This window comes from Dunckerocampus dactyliophorus, chromosome 21 (assembly GCF_027744805.1).
Source record: "Dunckerocampus dactyliophorus isolate RoL2022-P2 chromosome 21, RoL_Ddac_1.1, whole genome shotgun sequence".
Classification (NCBI taxonomy): domain Eukaryota; kingdom Metazoa; phylum Chordata; class Actinopteri; order Syngnathiformes; family Syngnathidae; genus Dunckerocampus; species Dunckerocampus dactyliophorus.
Window position 1 is genome coordinate 9,416,108 of NC_072839.1, and position 22,548 is coordinate 9,438,655.

Consider the following 22,548-nt stretch of genomic DNA (forward strand, 5'->3'; position numbering starts at 1 on the left):
GCTTGCCACCAAAATGATAAATTATAAAACAAAACAAACAAACTAAATTTATTTTTTTTACATTTCTTAACTCAGTTGCACTTCATTCTTCAGAGGCTTTTATATGGAACACCTGAACTCTAATTTAGTGTTTAGTGTCTTAAATGCACGTTTCGTTCCTTGATTGTTGCGTTAGCTTCTAGAGTAACTTGAGAAACAGCGACATCTGGTGGCAGCTTTAGTGTCTGCCATTAAAAAAGACAGCGAGCAACGGACCGGATGGAGCACTGACGGACCGCTAATGGAGTGACACAACATGGCAGCGCCTTATAACAGTAAACATTTGGAGAGAGGATATTTAAGAATGGGATAGAAATAACTGATAAGTTAACTCTTTGAGAACTCTGATAACTCTTCGCGAACGTGTAATAACATCAGTTACAGGCAAAAATGGAGGACTTGGAGAACCTGTAAGCGTACATCGACTATACTACTACGACAGGCAACAAACCATGGAACAGGTGTATTCACCCGACATAAAAGAGGACAGCGAACTCATCTACAGACACCGACAATCTTCTCATTTCAGTACAGGTCAGTTTAATGGCGAGCATTAATAAGAAACTGGACATTCTTATCACACTACACTTGGAAGTCAAATACATCATCCGTAGCATAGAGTTTGTCCATGCGCATATAACACCGCAAAAAACAAACAAGGAACTTCACAACTTAGTACAGTCGCTCTTGGATCAAATCAAAATAGAATCACTGCCGAAAACAAATTGTTGAAAGAGACAGTCGAAGGGGGTATTCTGGGAAGCGAGGTGTGTTGAGTGGAAAGCTGGACTTGCCTGTCAGCTAAGGTAGCGCTCCTTAATTATTACCTTTAGTCATTTAAAGCGGCAGTATCACCATAGTAATTTAGGCTAAACTCATAACCTTGACCTTGTCTATTGAGGCGGGTTTTGTTTTTGTATTTTATAATATATTAATTATATTTATTGTAGCTGTTCAATGAGGATTTAAACAAATCAGTTGAAATAGTAAACAGTTGATATCAAATGTTTTTTTACATTTGTAATTAATTTTACACAATACACATAATTTGGTAATAAATTAAGACACAAAAATTGAGGAGCCACTTGGAAGCCGAGTGAGCCGAGCCAAAAGAACCAGCTGTCTAAAAAGAGCCGGAATTTCCATCAACACAAAAGCCAAACTGAACTGGCGGCATTTGGGTTCTCGCGAGACATTCGTCCTTGTCTTCATTCTTATTGGCTGTTCAGCGAGACTTAATCAACATTCTATTGGCCAGTGAAATGTATAGCTCGCATAGCAAGTTTGAGCGCCATAGATACGTGTACTTGTGTTACTTAACGTATTGTCGTTTGGGACGTTACATGTCGACACTGTGGCTTTCCTACACAAAATGCCCGCCACTGCAGACTTCCACTCGGAGCAGGTAAGCAGACAGGACAGCGGCAAGAAGCCGGAGGAGACGACAGCAGAGTCGGATGAGAAAAAGAGCAACTTCAGTCTCTTCTGCGATGAGCGCGGGTACCTGAACCAAGTGGAGTTGATCCTGAAACACGGCCGCAAGAAGGGAGACCGGACCGGGACCGGCGTCATCTCGGTGTTTGGTGCCCAAGCCCGATATAGTCTTCGAGGTAGGCATCGTCTTGTTGGTTTGCTGTCCACATCTAATAATCCATTAATAAACTATTAACCACGTGATAAATTATTAATTTAGCTAAGTTAAATTTCTGTGAAGTAACGAAGGTTGTCGGAGAGGTGATTGATTGAACAAGTATTGTGTTTGCAGTGGTTCTAGCAGAGCTGTATTGACGCTTAGCTACATAATATTACACTCAATAGCAGTGCAATTGTACACCCTGCTAGCACAGGAATGCGCGTGTTGGAGTCATCTATGAATCACACAACCTTGTTGAGTGATTATCTAAAGTGAAGTGTTTTATTCAATTGGGTGTGTGCTACGTTACGATTCTGTCCTCTTGACGTCCCCTCTTCCCGTGCTATGGTGTTCTGAAGTGAGTATAGTTGTCTGCCTGTGTTAACCCTGTCCCAGTATGCTTGCCACTCCAGCATCAGCTTCCTTTTAATAACGATTTAGCCTCTGTCCTGCTGAAAAGTACCCCCATCTGCTGCTCTAAGAGAAGTGCCTGCTTTGCCAGCTGATCTGCTGCCTCACTGCCTTTTATGCCCCTATGAGCTGGGATCCAGAAAACCTTTTATTACCTTCGCCAAGCGCAGCGCGAAGGTTATGTTTTTGCCGGCGTTTATCTGTTTGTGTTCTATTTGCATCACAAAACTGTTGCTGACAAAAAAGTCAGACCTCTCAGTCGCTCACCGTTATTTTCTCTCCGTTTGTATCACTAAGCATTCTCGCCTGTCCATTGTTGTGTGTGTGTGTTCCACAGCGAAGGAAGACGCGTCACAGTAGTCTCCATCCGTGCATGTAAACACTGTGGAACACACACACAACTATCCCTTCTAGATGCCTGCTGATGTCATGCAAGATTATTCTTGCACCCAGCTTTTCTTAACCATCAACAGACATTCTCAAAACACACAACACACTTCCGGCCTTCAAAATAAGAGCACTATTCACCACATACTGTCTAATTGTGTAACCAAAATAAGCGTGTCATAAATATCTTACATTAATTGGAATTGCATTGATGGCTACGTCTTCGTTGACCATAAGCACGGACATTACAGTTTGTTGAGGATTTTTTGTGTACAGAGGTTGACATGTCATTAGAAAAGTTAGCCAAGCAGCATCCGTTCCTGAAATACTGGGCAATATTGGCCAACGGTGTATTGCATCAATCAACTGTAAGGATTTTTGCATTTAATTAACGGACGTTTTGTTTGCTGTCACAAAAGTACACGCTCTATGCTGGTAAAATAAAAAGTAAAAAATTTAATTTAACAAATTAAAACCGAAAAAATGGAAGAAATAAAACTGACATATGCTGGCACCCAAATGAATGTGACCTGGCCCCTTTGTTGCTGTGTGCAAAATCTGATTAAGAACGTCCTGTCCACTGTCTGAGTGAAATGATGTAATAGACTCAACCCCAAATCCTGCTACCCTCGTGTCAGGATTTTTTGCCCCGTCAGTGTAAACATGTGCAAAGTCATCATACTGTTTTCCTTCCAGTACTTTTCATTTGTAGCAGTGATAAACCTACCTTCAGACACACTAGTCTCCCTGGGCCCGCTTGTTTTAATAATTTTTTTGTTTTTGACTATTTACCCTTATTTTCCTGGAACATTTCCTTTATTTAATAACGCCAATGTTGACAGGTGTGCTATAAATACACGTTGACTAAGTGGCTCCTCTTTCCAGATCAGTTTCCTTTGCTGACCACCAAGAGAGTGTTTTGGAGAGCAATTGTTGAAGAGTTGCTTTGGTTCATTAAAGTAAGTGCAAGAAAGGGCGGTGTTATACATTTGTGTATATTTTGGGGGATATTACCTTCAATCTTTCTTGCCATGTGATTTGACGCAGGGATCAACAAATTCCAAGGAGCTCTCTGAGAAAGGGGTGAAGATTTGGGATGCCAATGGCTGTCGGAGCTTCCTTGACAAGTGCGGCTTCACCGACCGAGAGGAGGGCGACCTGGGCCCGGTGTACGGCTTCCAGTGGCGGCATTTTGGCGCAGAATACACCAACATGCGTGCAGGTTACTGCAACCTTTTTGACAGATTGGTACCTCTCTTTGCCTGGTTTAATTAGGCTTTTTGTGCCCCCCCAACTCAGATTACACGGGACAAGGCGTGGACCAGCTTCACAAAGTCATCGACACCATTAAAAATAACCCAGAGGACAGACGCATCATTATGTGTGCATGGAATGCTAAAGGTGCGGCCCATTAGCGCAAGAACACGTTGCATTGAAGCTCACAAACTCACCGTCTTGTGAACTTGGCTTTTCTTCAGACCTACCTCTCATGGCGCTGCCGCCCTGCCATGCCCTCTGCCAGTTCTACGTGTGCGACGGCGAGCTGTCGTGTCAGCTGTACCAGCGCTCGGGCGACATTGGCTTGGGGGTGCCCTTCAATATCGCCAGCTATGCACTCCTCACGTACATGATCGCGCACATCACGGGACTCAAGGTAAACTCGCGTCCGTTTTTGAGATGCCCTCTCCTGTCATCAACACCCGACGTGTGTTGGCCTCCTTTCAGCCTGGCGACTTTGTCCACACACTGGGAGACGCTCACATCTACATCAACCACATTGAACCTCTGAAACTTCAGGTAGGCTGCCTTACTGTACAACCAGACCTCCACCAAGGCTAAATAATCCTCAATTGGACTACATTCCTTGCTCAGTTTATGGATTTTCACTCATTCTTCCTTCCCAGCTGCAGAGAGAGATCCGCCCCTTCCCCAAATTGAAGATTCTCAGGAAAGTGGAGATAATCGATGATTTCCGTGCGGAGGACTTTGAGATTGTGGACTACAATCCCCACCCGACCATCAAGATGGAGATGGCTGTGTGAGAGATGTCATTTGTAAAAATGACACTTAAAGGTGCTAACATACATAACATACATAGGGTATAAAGGTGTGTCCGTTATAAATTATTTTACTTGGATAAATAATACTTTGTGGTATACTGCACAGCATCAAACTGACAAATGTTTCTAATATTTTGACATCTATGTATGGTAGCTACTTACTACTTGACTGTAAGGACAATAATAAATGTAATAGAACACCTGACAGTGTCAACAGTGACTGCATGTAATCAATGAAAAATATCTAGGTCACAGCTCAGTAATCAGTGGTCTTTTGAGCAGATTCAAGACTCAACCAGCAGGTGGCAGTGTAACAAAAAGGGCGACTGGACTGAACTCATTGCCTTTAATTGTAGAAATCCCCAAACACAAATTACAAACACAATTAGCACCCATGTCCATGTAGCTTATAAAAACGATGTTCCCATCCTATGCAAAGCTTGTTATTCCGCGAGGATGAGTCCAAACAGGAGAAAATGCAGTGGGGGGAAAAGGGTATTGCTATGCAGGTGAGTGCAGAGCCACTTTAGATCCAAAGAAGAGTTGTTTCACACCCCAAAAAACAATCTATACTGCCTTCATGGGACATACAGTAGCATGTTATGGCTTCTTCATTATAGCTTTATTAATAAGTTGAGGTTTTAATAATTTATTGAGCCTCTGAGAGTGTATTAGGACATGTAAGAACAAACCTAACAAAACCTTTGGGCAGCTATAGGTTCTCCCCAGGCTGGTACTGGGGCTCCGTGGCGGTGAAGTAGTCCTCCAGGAAGGACTGGATGTACTCGAAGGTGGGCCTCTCATCTGGCTCCTTCTTCCAGCACAGCTTCATCATCTCATGCAGTGACTCAGGGCACCCTTGCGGGCATGGCATGCAGTAGCCCCGCTCCACCTGCTCCAGCACCTCCCGGTTGACCATGCCTGCAGGAAGGAAGTGAGTTGCATCTTATTTTATTGATACGTTTGTTGTGGAGTTTTCTATTTTCTCAGTGACTCAACCAAAGTTCATACGATGTCACATATCTCTACCAGATATCTAAATATTCCTTATCATGTATCTAGCAAATAGTAACAGGAAGTGGATAGCTCCCACTACTAAGGTCATTTTTAGGCTCACCTGGGTAGGGCACTCTGCCTTTTGTGACGAGCTCTGTGATTAAGATGCCGAAGGACCACACGTCTGACTTGATGGTGAAGCGTCCGTACAGCGCAGCCTCCGGTGCGGTCCACTTGATAGGGAATTTGGCTCCTGAACATCACACAGACAGAGCGGATGTTGGCTCCACCGGGATGGTACTTAGATTGTACGTTTCTACCTTCAAAGTACTCCCAAGCACTTTGACACCTCATTCATCTACTAATGAGCAACTGAGGCTTCAGTATCTTGCTCAGAGATACTTGGACATGGCCACGAGGGGACTGCGGATCGAACCTGAAACCATCAGGTTGGGAGATGACCACCCTCTATTAGGTACAATCTAATATGATATGGATGGGACATTCTGCCTTTGCAAGTAATGTGTCAGAGAGTTCTTCATTTCAAAATGTGTTCACGCGATGAACTGTCGGGGGGGTGTGAGAGGCAGGTAGGACTTTCAGTGTTACTGCAGACCTGGCAACATGTACACATTTCTACTCAACATGCAAGTTCACTCTTGGGTATGCTTCACAGCTCTCCATTTGGTTGCATTGTTCTGGTTTCAGGTTCAGTTTGTACAGTATTGATAGATAAATAGTTTCTCAATAGTATTACAAATCAGGGCAGGGGTGCACTGACAGGTGTCAGCCTGTTGATGCAGATATCCTACACTGATAAGTTCCACTTTGTGTCTCTTTTGATGTATGTTTTTTTTAAATTGTAGTTTAGTAAAGAAAGAATTTCTTGGACTGGAGCTCATGTGATTGCGTGGGTGTACCTAATGTTGTGTCCAGTGAGTTGAGATGGATTTGCATGATTCCCACCTTGCCTCGCTGTGTACTCGTTGTCCTCTATCAACCTGGCCAGGCCAAAGTCTGCAATCTTGCACACCAGGTTGTCGCCCACCAGGATGTTGGCAGCGCGCAGGTCGCGGTGGATGTAGTTCATCCTCTCAATAAAAGCCATGCCGTCTGCGATCTTAAAAAGAACAAAAAACCTGTATAGAGAATTGCAAACTTTGTGGCACAAGCAGTGAATGCTTGTTCTAGCTCACCTGTGCGGCCATGTCCACCAGAAGAGGAAGCTTAAGGAACTTTCCATCACCCTCTTTGAGGAAATCAAGCAAGCTGCCTGTGGAAAGAAAATGCTGCAATGATGCACCGTGGTTGCAATGAGAGGAAGCTGGGTGGAATGTTAAATAAGGCTGTTTGGTTTGTGTTGTGTTTCAAAGTGTAGCAGGCCCATATAGGTGTACCTTTGGCCATGTACTCCGTGACGATGTAGATGGGCTCCGCAGAGACTACAGCGTACAGAGGCACCAGTTTGTCATGACGAAGCTTCTTCATGATCTGAGCTTCCTGTAGGAAGGCCTCTGGCGACATGGTGCCTGGCTTCAGAGTCTTTATGGCCACTTTGGTGGTGCCGTTCCATGTGCCTGCATGCACACACACATGAGGTTGGGAGGTATGATAAGCAGTGTAATGCGACGCAAGCGCTCATTATCTACTCTTGCGATGGTGATTACTAGTTCATCTTGCAGGCATTTTTCAACATATGCTTGAATAACAACCGGGTTAGTTATTCTCATGTCAATAGTGCGGTGGTCTTCTATGCCTTACCCATCCAGACCTCTCCAAAGCAGCCCTGGCCCAGCTTCAGCTCCAGTCTCAGGGAGTGGCGAGGTATCTCCCAGGCGTCCTTTGCAAGGCCCTGCGTCTGAGGCTTGACTGTGGGACAAAGCGTGGTGAGCCTGTGGCAGAGGCCGTCTGCATGCTCTGCAGCAGAGAGGAGGGACAACATCCTTCAAGCGTGATATTCAGAATGAGCTGAAGTGGCGTTAACACAGAACATTTACCTGTGTAGTGTTTGATCAGCTTCTGTAAGGTGTCAAACTGCGCTCGTGTGGTGATGTAGTACCCGCCGCTGTCCAGCTTGCGGATCTTGTAGTGTTTCACATTGTCCCCCTTGGTTTCGTCCCAGTCCCGAATGGACAGAGAATAAGCACCTGGACACGAGAGCATACCCATCAAGCAAACGTGTGTGAGCTCTCATGTGTTTTACGAGAAGCCGGTCGTCACCTTTAGTGGTTTCGCTTTCGCGCACCAGGAAGGTCCCCCGATGATTCCCTGGATTCAGCAGCAACCTCTCGCCATCTTTGCGGCCCATTTTGCCAAAGTACCACCTGGTGGGAATATGCAGGGTTAATGTCTAGTGCAATGGTTCACATTCAGCCACCATCTTGCCAATGACAGACGACCAGGCCTGTATGAAGTATGCCTGGGATAGGCTTAAGCCATTTGTGGCCGCGAGGAGGATAACCGGTTCAGATGAAGACAAGGTCTTACTTACTCCTCAGCTTGGATTGAGTCTGCAGGGGCCACATAGTTGCTCGGGATGTAACCTTTCTTCCCAGTGTTGATGGAGCGAGCTTCCCACCAGTCTCCTTCTCTGCAGAGGGACACACATGTCCATCAAGCTACATTTTAGAGGCAGGACGGCGATACGCCCACACAGTAAACATCCAGAATGCCACACTGACTAAAGACACATACGTATTGTTGATGATCTGGAAGCGCTCTCCTTTTTCGAATGAGAGGTCATCGGATGTCCTGGCCTCATAGTCATAGAGCGCCACAAAGAAAGTCACACCACCTGTAATGCACATCTAAATGCATCATTTGGCCAAAAGTATTGAGACACACCTATTATTCCATATTGGATTCAGTTTAGAAATACAATCATACCTGGCAACATTTTCACTATAAAATAAGGGAATGTTCTGGGAAAATAAGGGAAATTCTGACCTTTCATGAGAAGTTACACAAGCAGGCAATGAAAAATGGATGGGTTCGAACAAAAGGTGCTATCTTCTAACCTGTGCATCCGATCCAGATGTAAATACCCAAATGTTTCCAGTCTACAGTAATAATTAGGGAATTCGCTTGGAGGTCACCGTATATCCATTCTGCTGTAATCCTATTATCTGACGAAGAAATGCAAACATCACAGTAGTGCTGCTGTCACGCCCCTCCGAGATCAGATAATCCAACAGGAGGGAAGATTACAAGCCAAATCCCACCTAATCAAGCGTCTTCTCTCACGGTACACTTCGCTTGATTACATCTGATAAGATTCCATCCATTTTCTATGCCGCTTCATTAGGGTCGCGGGGGTATGCTGGAGCCTATTCCAGCTGACTTCGGGCGAGAGGCGTTGTACTGTACACCTTGGACTCTCTAATTCTTTGCAAATGGGAGAGAGACGCAGTGGTTGCTTAGGTTTACAGCTTTGGGGCGGCAGGGCATGACGACAGACACGTGCACTGTATTGCGATCGCTCCTCCACAGTTACACGCATGTACACTGTTAAAGAATAAATTACTTTTGTATTTTAAAAGATATAGTAATACGGACGTACGTTTAAACTTTGGGTGATGTGGTAAAATGACACAAAGACCTCAAAGCCATCATGACTTACCTGGGAGAGAACCAGAGAATGAGTTGGACACAGGACCAGTGAAGGAAGAGGAGGCCCCCCCAAAGGGGCTAATAGCATTTGAGGATCCGCCAAAGGGCGTAAGGGCAGGGTTGACGTTGGCGGCAACGGAACAAGAGGAGGATAAGGAGAGGGGCAGATTGGGCTGCAGGTGGGTGGGATCAGGCCCATAGTGGCCCATTTGGGGAGTGGCGGCGTTCGTGTTAGACGGTGATGCATTCTCCGGCCCGTACTTGATTGAGGGGCATTTGTCCTCTTTGCTCTTCACGCAGCCCATGGCGTCGCCCTGCTGTGACAGAGCCAACACAACAGCATGTCAAGAACACAGCAGCTTTGGTGACGGGCCTGTAGTCGTAGCAATATGTCCCCAAATCGAGCGTGCAAACAATATTATCTCCCCAATGGTCATCGATGCTAAGACCATAAGCTGCCTGCTAACTGCGACATATGGGTCATACTGTAAATCAGCTTTGATGGGTGAAAGGATACATGTGATTGACGGCTGTGTTTACAAGGTTGAACTAAGGTTGAACTACACTCTCTGATCGCCTGATGTCCAACACAACATGCCTGCTTGATGATGCAAGAGCATTTTACTACTTGAATATCAAGCATTGGAAAGAATGCTCAATGTTCTCGCAGACTGATCTTGGTTTTGTTACCAGAATCTTTCCTCATATTTCCCTCTTCTGCCATTAGCTTCCCTCCGACACAAGAGAGGGTCCATGAAGAGCTAAATTCCAACAGCAGGTTGTGTTCATGGTGGGGCGGGAGTATTTTGTGGGCAAACGTGCCAACTTCACCAGCTGGAACAAGAAGGATTACCAGAATGGAGGATTTGCTTTAAGAGGATCATAAAAGCGCTCACAATCACAATCTTTTTGACTTTTGCTGACGAGTCGACTGTCCTCACATCACTGTTAGCAGGGAAATAACCAATCAAACGTTTGTCATTTTAACGCCATCCATTGAGCAAAAGAACAAACACTCTTTGTCCTAATCGGATGATAAAATACAGAGAAATACGTTGCACTACTCTCCTCATCCTGAAGGAGGAGGGGCGTATGTGAGCTTGAAGGTGCTTGTCACTGCCGTCCTTCCATATAAATGAAAAGCCAGTGAGTTTTTTTTGCAGCAGCAGCAGTGCAGCACCAACTGGAGAGCAGCAAGTCAAATGCATTCAAGATATTTTAAAGCTCTGCTGAATAAATGAATGAATTTGACTGTCAAGACAGAGGATTATAAATCCAAACTCACTAGAAGGGGATCAGACTTTTCCTGGAGAAGGATCGGGTGCATGTACTTCACGTACAAAAAAAAAAAAGGTAAGCCCAAAAAAGTTTTTCAGTTAATAAAAATAAATCTGTTTTTTTGTTATCCTGAATTAGTGACCTAACATTAAAAAAACCCTCTCATTACAGGCACCTCATTTGCCTGAGGGAATGTGGCCTCCTCTCCTGCTTGGCAAGCATCATGGTATCACCATGCAAGTTGAACTTGGGTGACACCCCCTGCTCTAAGGTCTATAAAAGGATCTTGGAGCTGGATGTCAAAGTAAAGACACTGGATATCCATCCATCCATCTTCTATGCCGCTTATCCTCACTAGGGTCGTGGGGGTGCTGGAGCCTATCCCAGCTGACTTCAGAGAGAGGTGGGGTACACCCTGTACTGGTCGCCATCCAATCGCACGGCACATATAGACAAACATTCACACTCAAATTCACACCTATGGACAGTTTAGAGTCGCCAGTTAACCTAATGTGCAAGTTTTTGGAATGTGGGAGGAAGCCGGACCACCCGGAGAAAACCCACGCATGCACAGGGAGAACACACAAAACATGCTAACCACTAGGCCACTGTGCGGCCCGACACTGGATGTAGACCAAAAAAAAAAGGTTTTCTCAGGGTTAGGGTTGAATAACGTAATGTAAATAATACAGTCATCCCTCGCTACATTGCAGTTCGACGATCACGCCCTCATCATGGTTTAAAAAAAAAAAAGTCACTGTTTTGTGGTTGAATACAGCCTATTATTCAAACAAATATGAATATTTAAGCAAATTGTACATATTCTTGGCCTAAATTAAGCGTTTTCAATAGGGGTGCTCTCATCAGGTTTTTATGCTACCGATGCAGATCATCCCCGAGTGAAATCGGCCGAGAACGATCACATAGATTAAGTGTACATTTTTAAATTAAAAAACATTTACTTTCATAGCTTATTTCAAGCCAAACAAAGTGAATATGTTTGTTTTACCAGAGCATTAAGAAATTGCTGGTATCCACAACTCACATTTTGTATTTCAGAATGCATTTCTTTCCAGTGTTCCCACATGATTAACTGCAAACCTGAATGAAAAGCGGGCTTGCAGGCGTCTCGTGGTCGTGGGCACCACGTTGGTGACCACTGGGCTATGTGATATGAAAGGGGAACCATGAAATTTAAACAAAAACATATTTGACTTTCTTTTTCAAAATGACTGGTGAAACTTAGAGGATCAGGCGCCTTCTTTAAGGAGACTTTGGATGCAAAAGCATCCAGCAGGACTCAAGGCAGTCGGCAAACCCGGCTTCTTCCACCGCCGCCGACACCTGGTCATGCAGTCAGACGAATCCAACCACTGTTCGGGCTATCACGGCGCATGTCACGGGTTTTGGCTGATCAGCCGCCGCCTGCCCGGCGATCACATCGGGAGCCGCGAAAACTCACCACCCCCAGCCAATTGCCCACCCCCTAAATGCTGCACCAAACTAAAGCTTTTTAAGCCGTGTTTTGCAGGGTGCAAAACTTATATCACTCTCAGGAAGGAAGTCCCACATTGCAGACATACTTGTTTTTGGCTTTGTGAAGGGAAAGTGGGCGGGAGTTGGTCGCTATAGACTGGATGCAGCAACGGATCGGCGTTTAAAAGCAAGTATCGGCATATGTGATACCATGCTTTTTCCACAAGGAATCGGCCGATACTGATCGGTGGCCTGATCTATTGGAGCATCCCTAGTTTTCAAGCATAAAAATGGTTAAATGAACAAAAATACAAATATAAGGCAATTAGAAGACGTGATGTGTAACGCGCTCCTTCAAGAGGTGGGGCCTGGGAAATAACGTGTGTGCTGTCAGCTAGCTCGAGTTGACTGTGTTTAGCTGAGTTTTACATGGTTAGTAGTGTGGAGAGCAAGCATCTTTGCATCACACACCGGTGGTGGTGATCTACATCTGTAGCCACAGCTGCCCTCTCCCACCACCACTAAACATTCACATTCATCCACCAGTGTGGGCAGCACTGGAGGCAAGGTGGGTGAAGTGTCTTGCTCAGGGCCTTAAGTCTGTGTCTTATTTTTTAACTGCCCCATACCAGTCAGTCTGCTGAACATTTTATCACAATTCCTTGATTTTTGTTTGAAAACTTGCATGAACGGCCCCCCGACTTTGACTCTAAACCAAATTAGAGCAATCATGGCGGCTTGGAGACAGCTGTGAGCAGCTGATGCTAAGACAGCAGACTGCGAACATCTCAGACGCTTTGCTGGCCTTCAAATCTGCAACAGATGTCGCTTCCCAGCTTCTAGCACATTCTTGACATGGCGGCGGCTTAAAAGCGGAGGAACGGATGTGTAAGATGATCCGGAAAATGAAAAGACAGCTGATGCTGACATGTAGAACTGTAGATACAATACCAGCTCATTTAAATCCATGCCAAGGCGTAAAAAATGTGTATGAGGGGGAGATGTTCTACTAGCACATTTAAATCCATGGAAAGGGTGATGGCACATCTTTTAGTAATCAAATGCTATTTTCATTTAGCGAAGTATCAAAGAACGAAAAGAGTAACCAATAGTGCGAGCCTGGAGTTTATTTAAACAGCATTAGCAGCGTGCTAGCTAGTCACCGGGAAAGATTTTCAACACATCAGCAACACACATGCAGTACATTATAGCAATCTGGTTTGTCTTATTTATTTTGTATTGTGTAAAACTAAGACAGGAACAACATCAAATTAAAAGCACTAAATGAATACAGACCCACCAGTATGAGCCTGGACTTTCAACATTGTTGTCTTTCAGGGAGGTTAAATTTGATCACCCTTTACATAAAATTGTGAAAACACGTTTAATTTGCTGATGTACTGCATAAATGTACATGTACATATGTACATATATATATATATAAATGTAGATACAGTATATTATACATGTATTATAATGTAATTGATACAAGGGAGACATTTTAGTAACATTGTATAGTGTCCCATACATTGCACCTGATAGAAAGACAACAACAAGATGAGACAATGTGATGTTAGCACGATGTGGCAGACTAACGCGAGCATGCGACCTTTTTTCTTCTTCTCATTTCTAACAATGGCAGCTCCGCTCGTGGACTAAAGTGAATACTGGAAGGTCAGAGGTGAGCGATGATGGACCTGAGGGCCAATCTGTCGTCTTCTTCCTCACCAAAGTCATGAGAGCAATGCCTTGATGCCTTTCTTAGAATGAAGATTCAGGTGGAATTAAGCTTTTGTTTTCTTGACAGGCCCATCATCATCAGACAACGATTTTAGCTTCTTACCTTCAAAAGCCCCCTCCTTCCCTATCGGCTCTTTTCTCCGCGCCCTTTGCTTGATCTTAATGAAAAAGGCGACTTATTCCACGCTTCATCTTTGCTACGTGCACGTAGCGCGGCCAGATGTTCAACTCAAATCCAATGAAGGAGATTGAAGAAGCGGCAGCAGCAGCATGGCAGCCGAGGGAGCACGCGCAGAATAAGAAAAAAACCCGACTTCTCGCCACTAAACTTGCATCGAACCCTTCTGAACAACACATGTCCGAACCGAGGCACGCTTAGCCGAGCTGAGCCCGACCACCGCCGATGTGACGGCCGAGATTTGCATCAGGCGGCCTGCTAGAGGACACAATGATGTGCGAGGTGAAGGAGGAGGAGACACGGGAACAAAAAAATCAACAAAAAAGAAGATCAAGAGGAGGAGATTCGTGCATTAAAAAAATGAAAAAGCGGAGAGGAGGAGACTCACGCATTAAAAAAAAGGGGGGAAAAAAGAAAGGAGGTGGAGACTGAGGCATTAAAAAAATAAATAAAAGGAGGAGGAGGTGGAGACTCATGCACAAAAAAATAAATAAAGGGGACTCATGCTCGAAAAAGAGGTTGTCATGCATTAAAAAAAGGACACTCCTGCATTAACAACAAAAAAGCTACAATGTTAAAGCCTGTGGTTATAGCTAGTGCTATACCGCCCCCTGCTGGCTGCGCAGCGCCCCTACAACCTTCACCTGGCTGACACGATTTTTTTTCTTTTACATTTTTTGTTTTTATGATTTTTTTCTTGTATGATGACGTCTTACCTAGTATCCAATATACCTACAAAAACCCTCTTTGAACTCAGTTTGAATTTAAAAAAATATTCTATGATTAGAAAACCTATTCTTGCTATTAAAGGGATCCCCCCCACCAGCAGTGTAGTACATCAACAGTGACTGCTGATGGGGATGTCATCCAAGTCATGTCAAAGAATCCGAACTATCCCTTTATTAAGATACTTTTTTAGCAGCAGGACTGTTGACAAACACAGCTAAGCGGTGAGTAAAGAACCGGAATATGGTCAAATAAAAATAACAGAGACAAAGTATCAATACTAAAGGAAGGGGAGGCCAGCCCGGCTCCCCAAAGCAGGGGTTTCCAAACATTTTCCAGCGAGGGCCACATCCAGAAACATGAGGATGGAAGGGCCACTTTGGTAATTTCTAATGTCGATATGCTAAGAAAGTTTGTTGCTGTTTTTGGTTTTTTTTTCAAAATATTTTAACTTTCTTCTGCAAGAATTTGCATATATTTTCTTTGTAATATTATGAAGTTATTCCCATAATATTATAACTTTTTCCCCAACCGAATTAGAACTGTATATCGTTCTTGTGTTTCAAATTACGACTTTTTAAAAATAACTTGTTTTCTTTCATCTTTCAACTGAATGCCACTACCATGACATTATTTTTCGAGTTTGTTCTCGTTAAAATTTTTTCCATTTCTGCTTTTCCTTTTATCATTGCTATTTATATATCATACTATTTACTGTATATAATATCATCATGATATCATCAATGCTATTTTTTTTCTCTCTCTGTCATACTATCGTACATCTTTGTAATGGATAAATTTGCTTTTTTTAAATCCTAAAATGTTTTATTTTGAAATTTGTGATGTGATGACGCAGCTATGATCCTCTTTAACAGGGTTCAGCAACCTTTAGCATCCACTGAGGGAAAATGGTCTGGAGCCTCAGAACACGACACATCTTATAAACTCGTGAGTTTTAATCTTTGTAAAATGTTCCCTGTTCCAACAACACAATTCAACTCACAGAAGTGCAGAGTGCATGTTTACACCTACTTAGAAGTAATTTAAACACTGAACTAGGCAGGCTTTTTGGAGTTGTTCCCTTATTTGTGTAAAATTTAAACAGAAATCAATCAATATGCCTGTGCTGAATCAATTTGCCTACTGGTTATGTTTGTGGCCGTTCTGTCGGTCCTGTCCTTGATTGTGTTTGCAGAGAGAGGCAGAGTGAGCCATTAATTTCAAAGAGCCGTTCAAAAAAACTGGCTCATTTGGCTTATATTAAGTTTTAACTGGAGAAAAAAAAGAACGTTTCCCAGGTGCGACTCGGTTCGTAGCTTGCATGTTAAAGAGCCGGTTCGTTCGTGAACGCCGCAACACTAACCTAGCTAGCAGCTGTAGAGTTTGGAGCGTTCATCCAATTCTTGAAAGCATGTTTGCGCTGCTCAACCTCTCCTAGTAGTTCCGAAATCGCTCTCTCACGCCTATCTGCAGTTGGGTACTTTTCAGAAAAAGTTGAGTGCTTGTTTTGAAAATGTTTTTCAATGTTACATTTTCTGTTGTTGGCTAATTTCTCGCCACATACCAAGCACACGAGTGGGGTATGCCAGCGTCATTAGCAGTGAAGGCAAAGGAATATGTCCATTCGGAATGAATCTCTATTTTCTTCCAATATTTTTCTTTTTAAAGATATTATATTATATATTCATGGTTATAGATAGATTACCGTGAGTTTAGCACAATTTCCAAACGTCTTTTCATGTCTCACTGAACACACTGACACCCCTCCATTTCCCTTGCTCATCCAATCAGCAGTCAGAAGCAGTGTAGATGCATTCAAAGAATTGCGGTGAGTTGGAGATTTCTAACTTTTTGAAAATGCGCATGTCCTCAACTTCGGTGTCCAAAAAAAAAAAAAAAAAAAAATCACAGAGCTTGGCGTGGGAGCCGCAACAATGAGGCTGAAGAGCCGCGGGTTGCCGACCCCTGCTTTTGGAGGTAAATACAATGAGAATGCAGTTTATGATTGATCTTTTTTGTAAATTTATGACAGCAGTCACACGCTGGCTTCGTGTCAAAACAAAAGTACATGTGAATGTACCTAATGTGGCCATAGAGGAGTTGGAACTTCCACAATGCACTTTATTCTTCCCACCACTAGGAGGCAGTGCACCACTGCACATTGATGTATGGTCTCGATCCTTTGTCTTTGCCCTCTCTTGCACGTTCAAAGCTTCGCTAGATCGTACTCTTGTATTTCAGCAAATTGAAAACTGTTGGCTCCTATTACCTAACCAACTTCGTCTGCTTATATAACATGTAAGCTTTTTGTTCAAATAAATAATACATTGAGTTTATTGGTATCAATCTACTACTACTACGTCATAAAAAAGACGTTTTGAGTATGCTAGTATTTTATTTGATATTGATGCTGGATAAACGCCCACCTTGACTCATATGCTAATTGCTAATTAGCCACTTTTAGCCGGGAGGCTGTCAGTCAAATTTCAGCACTTGGAGAGCTCCCCACCCTAAAGAGCCACTGTCGTGTGACCTCCTTAATGGCATGACATCATGTGGTTTCATGAATGATTGTGCAGAAATCATTCAGTGTGTTTTTTTTTTTAATTACTTGGCTCATCCCAGTGGGCGTTGGCGCTGATGACGCCGCCATCCTCCCATCCCACTTCCACACCCTCCCTCGTCCGTCCTATGTGAGGAGACAAGGATGCATGCATAAAAAGCAGCGAGAAGGTGGGGGCGCTAAGAAAAAAAAAAGTTGTGGCCTGTGGTCGCCTCCAGGCTGCACGGGGGCCGCTTGACTGACACAAAACAGCCAGAAGAGAGGCGCGCTCCCATCGCACTCCCATCTCGCTCCCATCGCACCCGGCTTCAGCGAGCGCTAAGAAGGAGAAGACACTCTCAAGTGGGCTTTTTGGTATCCATCTTTGAACTTTCAGAGCATTTAAGTCAAACAAAGCAACTTGACGCTTTGCTCTTGTTTTGCAGCCTAAGGAAAATGTCCAGTAAAGCCACTTTAGCCTTCCTCATCTATGGAATCATCATGCATCACAGCATGGGGCTTGGCTTTCCCAGTGTGAGGTAGGTAAACACAATATACACACATACAACACGGAGAGAACATATATTAGATATCTAGTATCCGCGTGTGATGATTTCAACCCTCAAAAGAGAATCTTTTTCCAGACTAGACGGTGAGGTTTATGACGAGGACGGACGTTCCCTGCCATCCATGGACTACGACAGGGAGCAGCTGGATGTGAGAAGTCCTCCGACCGAAGACATGTACCCTTTGTACTACCCGCCAGAGAACAGGTACATCTGCACCACCTGTGTCGTGAAAGTCCCATTTTTGTGTCAGTCAGTTATCAGAGATGCATTTGAATGATTTCCGGCTGCGATTTCCCGATTGTCTTTACACTGGACAAACTGAAGGACTTATCAAATGAAAAGGAGTGACGCATCAATTAACATCAAATCTTTAAAAGTTGTGTTCAAACTCTGTGGTAATGTTCATCATCGCCGTGTGGCTGTCTGTCATCCCAGACTGGAAAGACATGCGGACGGCATGTTTAATAAAGCCTACAGGAAAGCACTGGGTCAGCTATCAGCCAGGAAGTATCTTCATTCTCTCATGGCAAAGCGTGTCGGGTAAGAGCGTCGGTCTTTTTGCACTTTGTCTCGCACTGTAAGATTGTACACTGCAGGCTACTTGCACTGCGCTTGTGTTGCTCATTTCACATTGTTAGCGTACACTGTACTGATAGCTTTATGTGTCTGCCATTCATTGTACGTCATTCATAACGACTTACACACATTTCTTCAATCTAGAACTACTTACATACATTATTGCCGTAACTCATAACTACTTATGTATATTTGTTCTCAGTCCATAACTACTTACATGCCTTATTTGCTTACTTCATAACTACTCACATACATTATATTGTCCATCCATAACTACTTACATTCATTTGTCCTTAATTCATAACTACTTATACATACATTTCCTCAGTCCATAACTATTTACGTACCTTATTTTTGTATTTTGTTTTAAATACTTACATACATTATTTTCGTAATTCACAACTACGTACATACCTTATTTCCGTAAGTCATCACTACTTACATGCAATATTTCATTAATCCATAACTACTTACATACATGAGTTCCTTAATCCATAACTACTTACATACATTTACATTATGCATGCATACCTAACTACAGTCCTGATTTCATAACTGCTTACATATATTATTTCATTCATTCATAATTACTTACATTATTTCCATAATCCATAGCTACTTACATACATTTGGCCTTAGTCCATAATTACCTACATACTCAATTTCCCTAATCCATCCTTACATACATTAATTCCTAATTACTTACATACATTTGGCCTTAATCCATAACTACTTACATATATGTTATTTGCTTAATTCACAACTACTTACATACATTATATTTTTAATCCATAAGTACTTACGTACATTTGTTCTTCATTCATAACTACTTCCATACATGAGTTCCTTAATCCATAACTACTTACATACATTTGGCCTTAGTCCATAACTACCAACATCCTTTATTTCATTAATCAATAATTACTCACATGCATTAATTCCTAATTACTTACATACATTTGTCCTTAATTCATAACTACTTACATATATGATATTTTCTTAATTCACAACTACTTACATACATTACTTCATTAATTCATAACTACTTAAATGCATTAATTGCTTAATTTATAACTACTTACATACATTATATTTGTAATCCATAAGTACTTATGTACATTTGTTCTTCATTCATAATTACTTCCATACATGAGTTCCTTAATCCATAACTACCAACATACTTTATTTCATTAATCAATAACTACTTACATGCATTATTAATTCATAACTACTTATATACATTCATCCTTAATCCATAACTACTTACATATGTTATTTTCTTAATTCATAAGTACTTACACACCTTATTTCTGTAATTCATAACAGTTTACATCCAATATTACCTTCATTCATAACTATTTATGTACAGTACCAGTCAAACGTTTGGAAACACTTTCTCTTCAGTAGCATGGGAAATTGTCTCCAAAATGTCGACTGACAGTGTACATTATGCCCTTAATCCATAACTACTTATGTATCTTATTTTCTTAATTCATACTACTACTTACATACATTATTCTCTTAATTTGTAACTACTTACATACATTATTTCCTATTCCTAACTACATATACATTTGTCCTCAATCCATAGCTACTTATATATATTATTTCCTTAATTCATTACTACTTACATACCTTATTTTCTTAAGTCACAACTACAGGACTTACATTCGTTATTTCCTTCATTCATAAACCGTTCATTCATAAATAACTATGTTATTAAGGTAATGAAACAATGGTATTGAAGTAGTTGTTTTCACATAACGTACGTGCCTACTAGCCTATTTCTACAGTGTGATCTGTCTCACGAACTTGACTGTTTCCACAATATGCAGCATGCACACTATTCATGTGGACACTATTCATGGACCCATGACTGGGTGGTGGGGGGCGGTTCCATGGTAGTGATGGCGGTCTTTCTCTCTCTCCCCCCCACAGCGGCGGGAAGGCCACGGACGAGAACTGGGAGCCGCTGTCCAAGCGGCACTCGGACGGCATCTTCACGGACAGCTACAGTCGCTACCGGAAGCAGATGGCGGTGAAGAAGTACCTGGCGGCGGTGCTGGGGAAAAGGTATAGACAGAGAATTGGAAAGAAAGGACGGCGGCTGGCATATTTGTAGATGAACAACAAAAAGCTTCCGTGTGCGCACATCCCCAGATGAAGTCATCTGAACAGCAGCGTTTGTGTTCCTTAACATGTATTTATTTATGATTTATGTACCAGGGAAGCCATGATATGATGTTTTCATAATCATCGTGTTTTTATTTCGGAAACAACTGCAACTGATTGACGACAATGTGCGGTGGGGGACATCATTAAGACTTGTAGTTGTCTCTGTCCACAACAGACGTGAAGACGTAGATTTCCATCATATTCTACAAGACATAGACTTTGATGCCCTCCCGGACGGGGATGACTTTGAGGCTTTTTTGGGGGACTGGCTCAAACGGGTCCCTCCCAAGTTCCTGGTGAGTTTTTGTCTCTTGTCCATGAGACATTTGGCCGGGGGTGTGTTGTTCCCCTCCTTCACCTCCCTTTTTTTCCTCCTCTTGCCGTAAATTCTTGTGCTCCTGTCCCTCTGTGGGAAAACCCCAAATCTGGCGACCGGAGCGTGTTTGGGGTCTTTCTTTGACAGTTTCCAACCTTGTGTTCCTGTGCTTGGAAAACAAAAGCTCATGTTTTCCGCTTTGCTTGTGTCCCTCTGCCCATCAACAGTAACAAGTACCACCGTGTCCAAAAACGAGCAAAATGTAGTTCTACTCCGGTCCTGTAGGTGCCAGCGAAGCACAAATCTGGACCGATGCATCTTCTGGTGTTGTGTAGATGTTGGTCATGAAAAAAACCCGATACTTGTTACGTGGTCGTTGCTGGTGAGAGACGCACGAGGCAGTTTGTGTTTGAACCTTCTGTGCTTCCGTTCCTCTTCTTGTGTCACATGAACCGATGTAAAAATGACATGATTAAAAAAGAAACGCCGTGTGCACCAAGCACACGCACCTCTCAGCCGTCTGGATGATTCTTGTTCTCACTGCGGCTTCATGTCGATGTAAAATTGTGTAACGTATTGTTGCATTGAAGCAGGAGAAGGATCATAGGATGCAAGGACGTTAAACGAGCAGGGAAAGGAAGTAAGTGGAGCGTCAGTGGGGAAAGTAGGCTGATGCTTTCTGTTTTTCATTTTGCACTCTTCTCCAGGCTTTGTGACGCAGGAAGCTCTTTGTGGCTGCGGTGCCTTGCATCGGCTTTTTTTTTTGTGTGTGTGTTTTTTCAACCGAAATGGCCATGAATGACGGCTATTTAGTGGCCCTACGATGCTGCACATCATCAGCTCACGTTTCACCCCTCCACCTTCGTTGCACGTGGCAGCATCAGACTGTCCCTCTCTCTCTTTTCTGTTGTCGGACCATATACGTCTTTTACTTGTCTATGATAACTACACAGCCAATAGCCTTAACAAAATCATACATAGATATATAAAGATATATTTACTGTACAGGAAGTGATTCTATAGTTAGGACTAAGTGTCAAGTCAATAAATGTTTCAAAAAAAGTGTTGATTTGTTTGAATAAATTTTTGTAATCAACAAAAGTGTTGTAACGTGTGCTTGTGACGTTCAGTGGATATGAAGACCAGCAAAAATGTTCAAAACAATAAAAGCTAATCAAATCTGCATGTTTCCATGGTAACGCAGGGACTTTAACAACCTAACACTGACTCCAGTTGGCCTGCGACCGCCACCCTCAAAGTGTAAGGGATGCCCGCCTCGGTGCACGTCACACATAAAGTACACAGACGTGTGTTGGTTCGGAAGAAGCGAGCGTGAAAAAACACCTTTCCAGTTTCCCGGTTTCTGCACAAAATCGATTTGGACTCAAATCAAATCAGCATCAGCGATTTCTCGCTTACTACTGCTGAGAGTCGGAGGCGGGGTGCTGCCCCTGTGGACACCCCCGGGGACTCCCGCACCGAGCCGTGCCAGCGAGTGGCATTTGGAAAGCATCCACCCCTCCCTGTGAGTGACCCCTCGTTGCATTTTCGTGTCAGTCCGAGTTACGCCTCCTTACCGTAAATGAAAAACAGTCATGAGACTTGTCGCAAACAAAAGGTTGGGCTTGTGTGCCCCACCCACCAAATGGGACCACTCTGCAACCGCACTAAGACCACCACGTGTCCCTCTAACGACCGCTTCGATTTTGTGGCTGTATCCAATGATGATCAATGCAGCCTTCCGCTCCTCTGGCCCGGGCCAGACCCAACACTTGCATCCCCCCCCCCCGTCCCTCACCGCCCATAACCCAATCAGAAAGTGTTGCCAAGCAACCGG

General features: G+C 43.3%; 3 protein-coding genes across 9 annotated transcripts; 2 read left to right on the top strand and 1 right to left on the bottom strand.

Annotated features, from left to right (window-relative positions):
• Positions 1 to 272: 272 nt before the first annotated feature.
• tyms (thymidylate synthetase) lies at positions 273 to 4,751 on the top strand. The gene is made up of 8 exons (XM_054765385.1): positions 273 to 573; positions 1,428 to 1,649; positions 3,356 to 3,429; positions 3,518 to 3,692; positions 3,770 to 3,871; positions 3,949 to 4,124; positions 4,196 to 4,267; positions 4,375 to 4,751. The coding sequence occupies exons 1-8, from the start codon at positions 492 to 494 to the stop codon at positions 4,510 to 4,512; spliced, it is 1,041 nt and encodes a 346-aa protein (XP_054621360.1). The 5' UTR covers positions 273 to 491; the 3' UTR covers positions 4,513 to 4,751.
• Positions 4,752 to 4,851: 100 nt separating this feature from the next.
• On the bottom strand, positions 4,852 to 14,304 carry LOC129173957 (tyrosine-protein kinase yes-like). Its single transcript, XM_054765384.1, has 12 exons — positions 10,421 to 14,304; positions 9,146 to 9,452; positions 8,221 to 8,320; positions 8,018 to 8,116; positions 7,747 to 7,850; positions 7,524 to 7,673; positions 7,288 to 7,443; positions 6,924 to 7,103; positions 6,723 to 6,799; positions 6,493 to 6,646; positions 5,648 to 5,779; positions 4,852 to 5,451 (listed from the first exon to the last, which is right to left on the bottom strand). Exons 1-12 carry the CDS (start codon positions 10,460 to 10,462, stop codon positions 5,243 to 5,245), a joined length of 1,710 nt encoding a protein of 569 aa, XP_054621359.1. The 5' UTR covers positions 10,463 to 14,304; the 3' UTR covers positions 4,852 to 5,242.
• Positions 14,305 to 15,377: 1,073 nt separating this feature from the next.
• Positions 15,378 to 21,743, top strand: adcyap1a (adenylate cyclase activating polypeptide 1a). 7 transcript variants are annotated; one of them, XM_054765548.1, is made up of 9 exons: positions 15,378 to 15,481; positions 17,159 to 17,450; positions 17,522 to 17,614; positions 17,720 to 17,848; positions 18,080 to 18,184; positions 20,159 to 20,293; positions 20,571 to 20,691; positions 21,302 to 21,351; positions 21,419 to 21,743. In XM_054765548.1, the coding sequence occupies exons 3-8, from the start codon at positions 17,532 to 17,534 to the stop codon at positions 21,332 to 21,334; spliced, it is 606 nt and encodes a 201-aa protein (XP_054621523.1). In that variant the 5' UTR covers positions 15,378 to 15,481; positions 17,159 to 17,450; positions 17,522 to 17,531; the 3' UTR covers positions 21,335 to 21,351; positions 21,419 to 21,743. The 7 variants fall into 7 exon arrangements, 6 of the variants coding, with proteins under 6 accessions (XP_054621523.1, XP_054621522.1, XP_054621524.1 ...); XR_008567346.1 differs by having other exon boundaries at positions 20,571 to 21,351; XM_054765547.1 differs by having other exon boundaries at positions 21,302 to 21,743.
• The last annotated feature ends 805 nt before the right edge of the window (positions 21,744 to 22,548 follow it).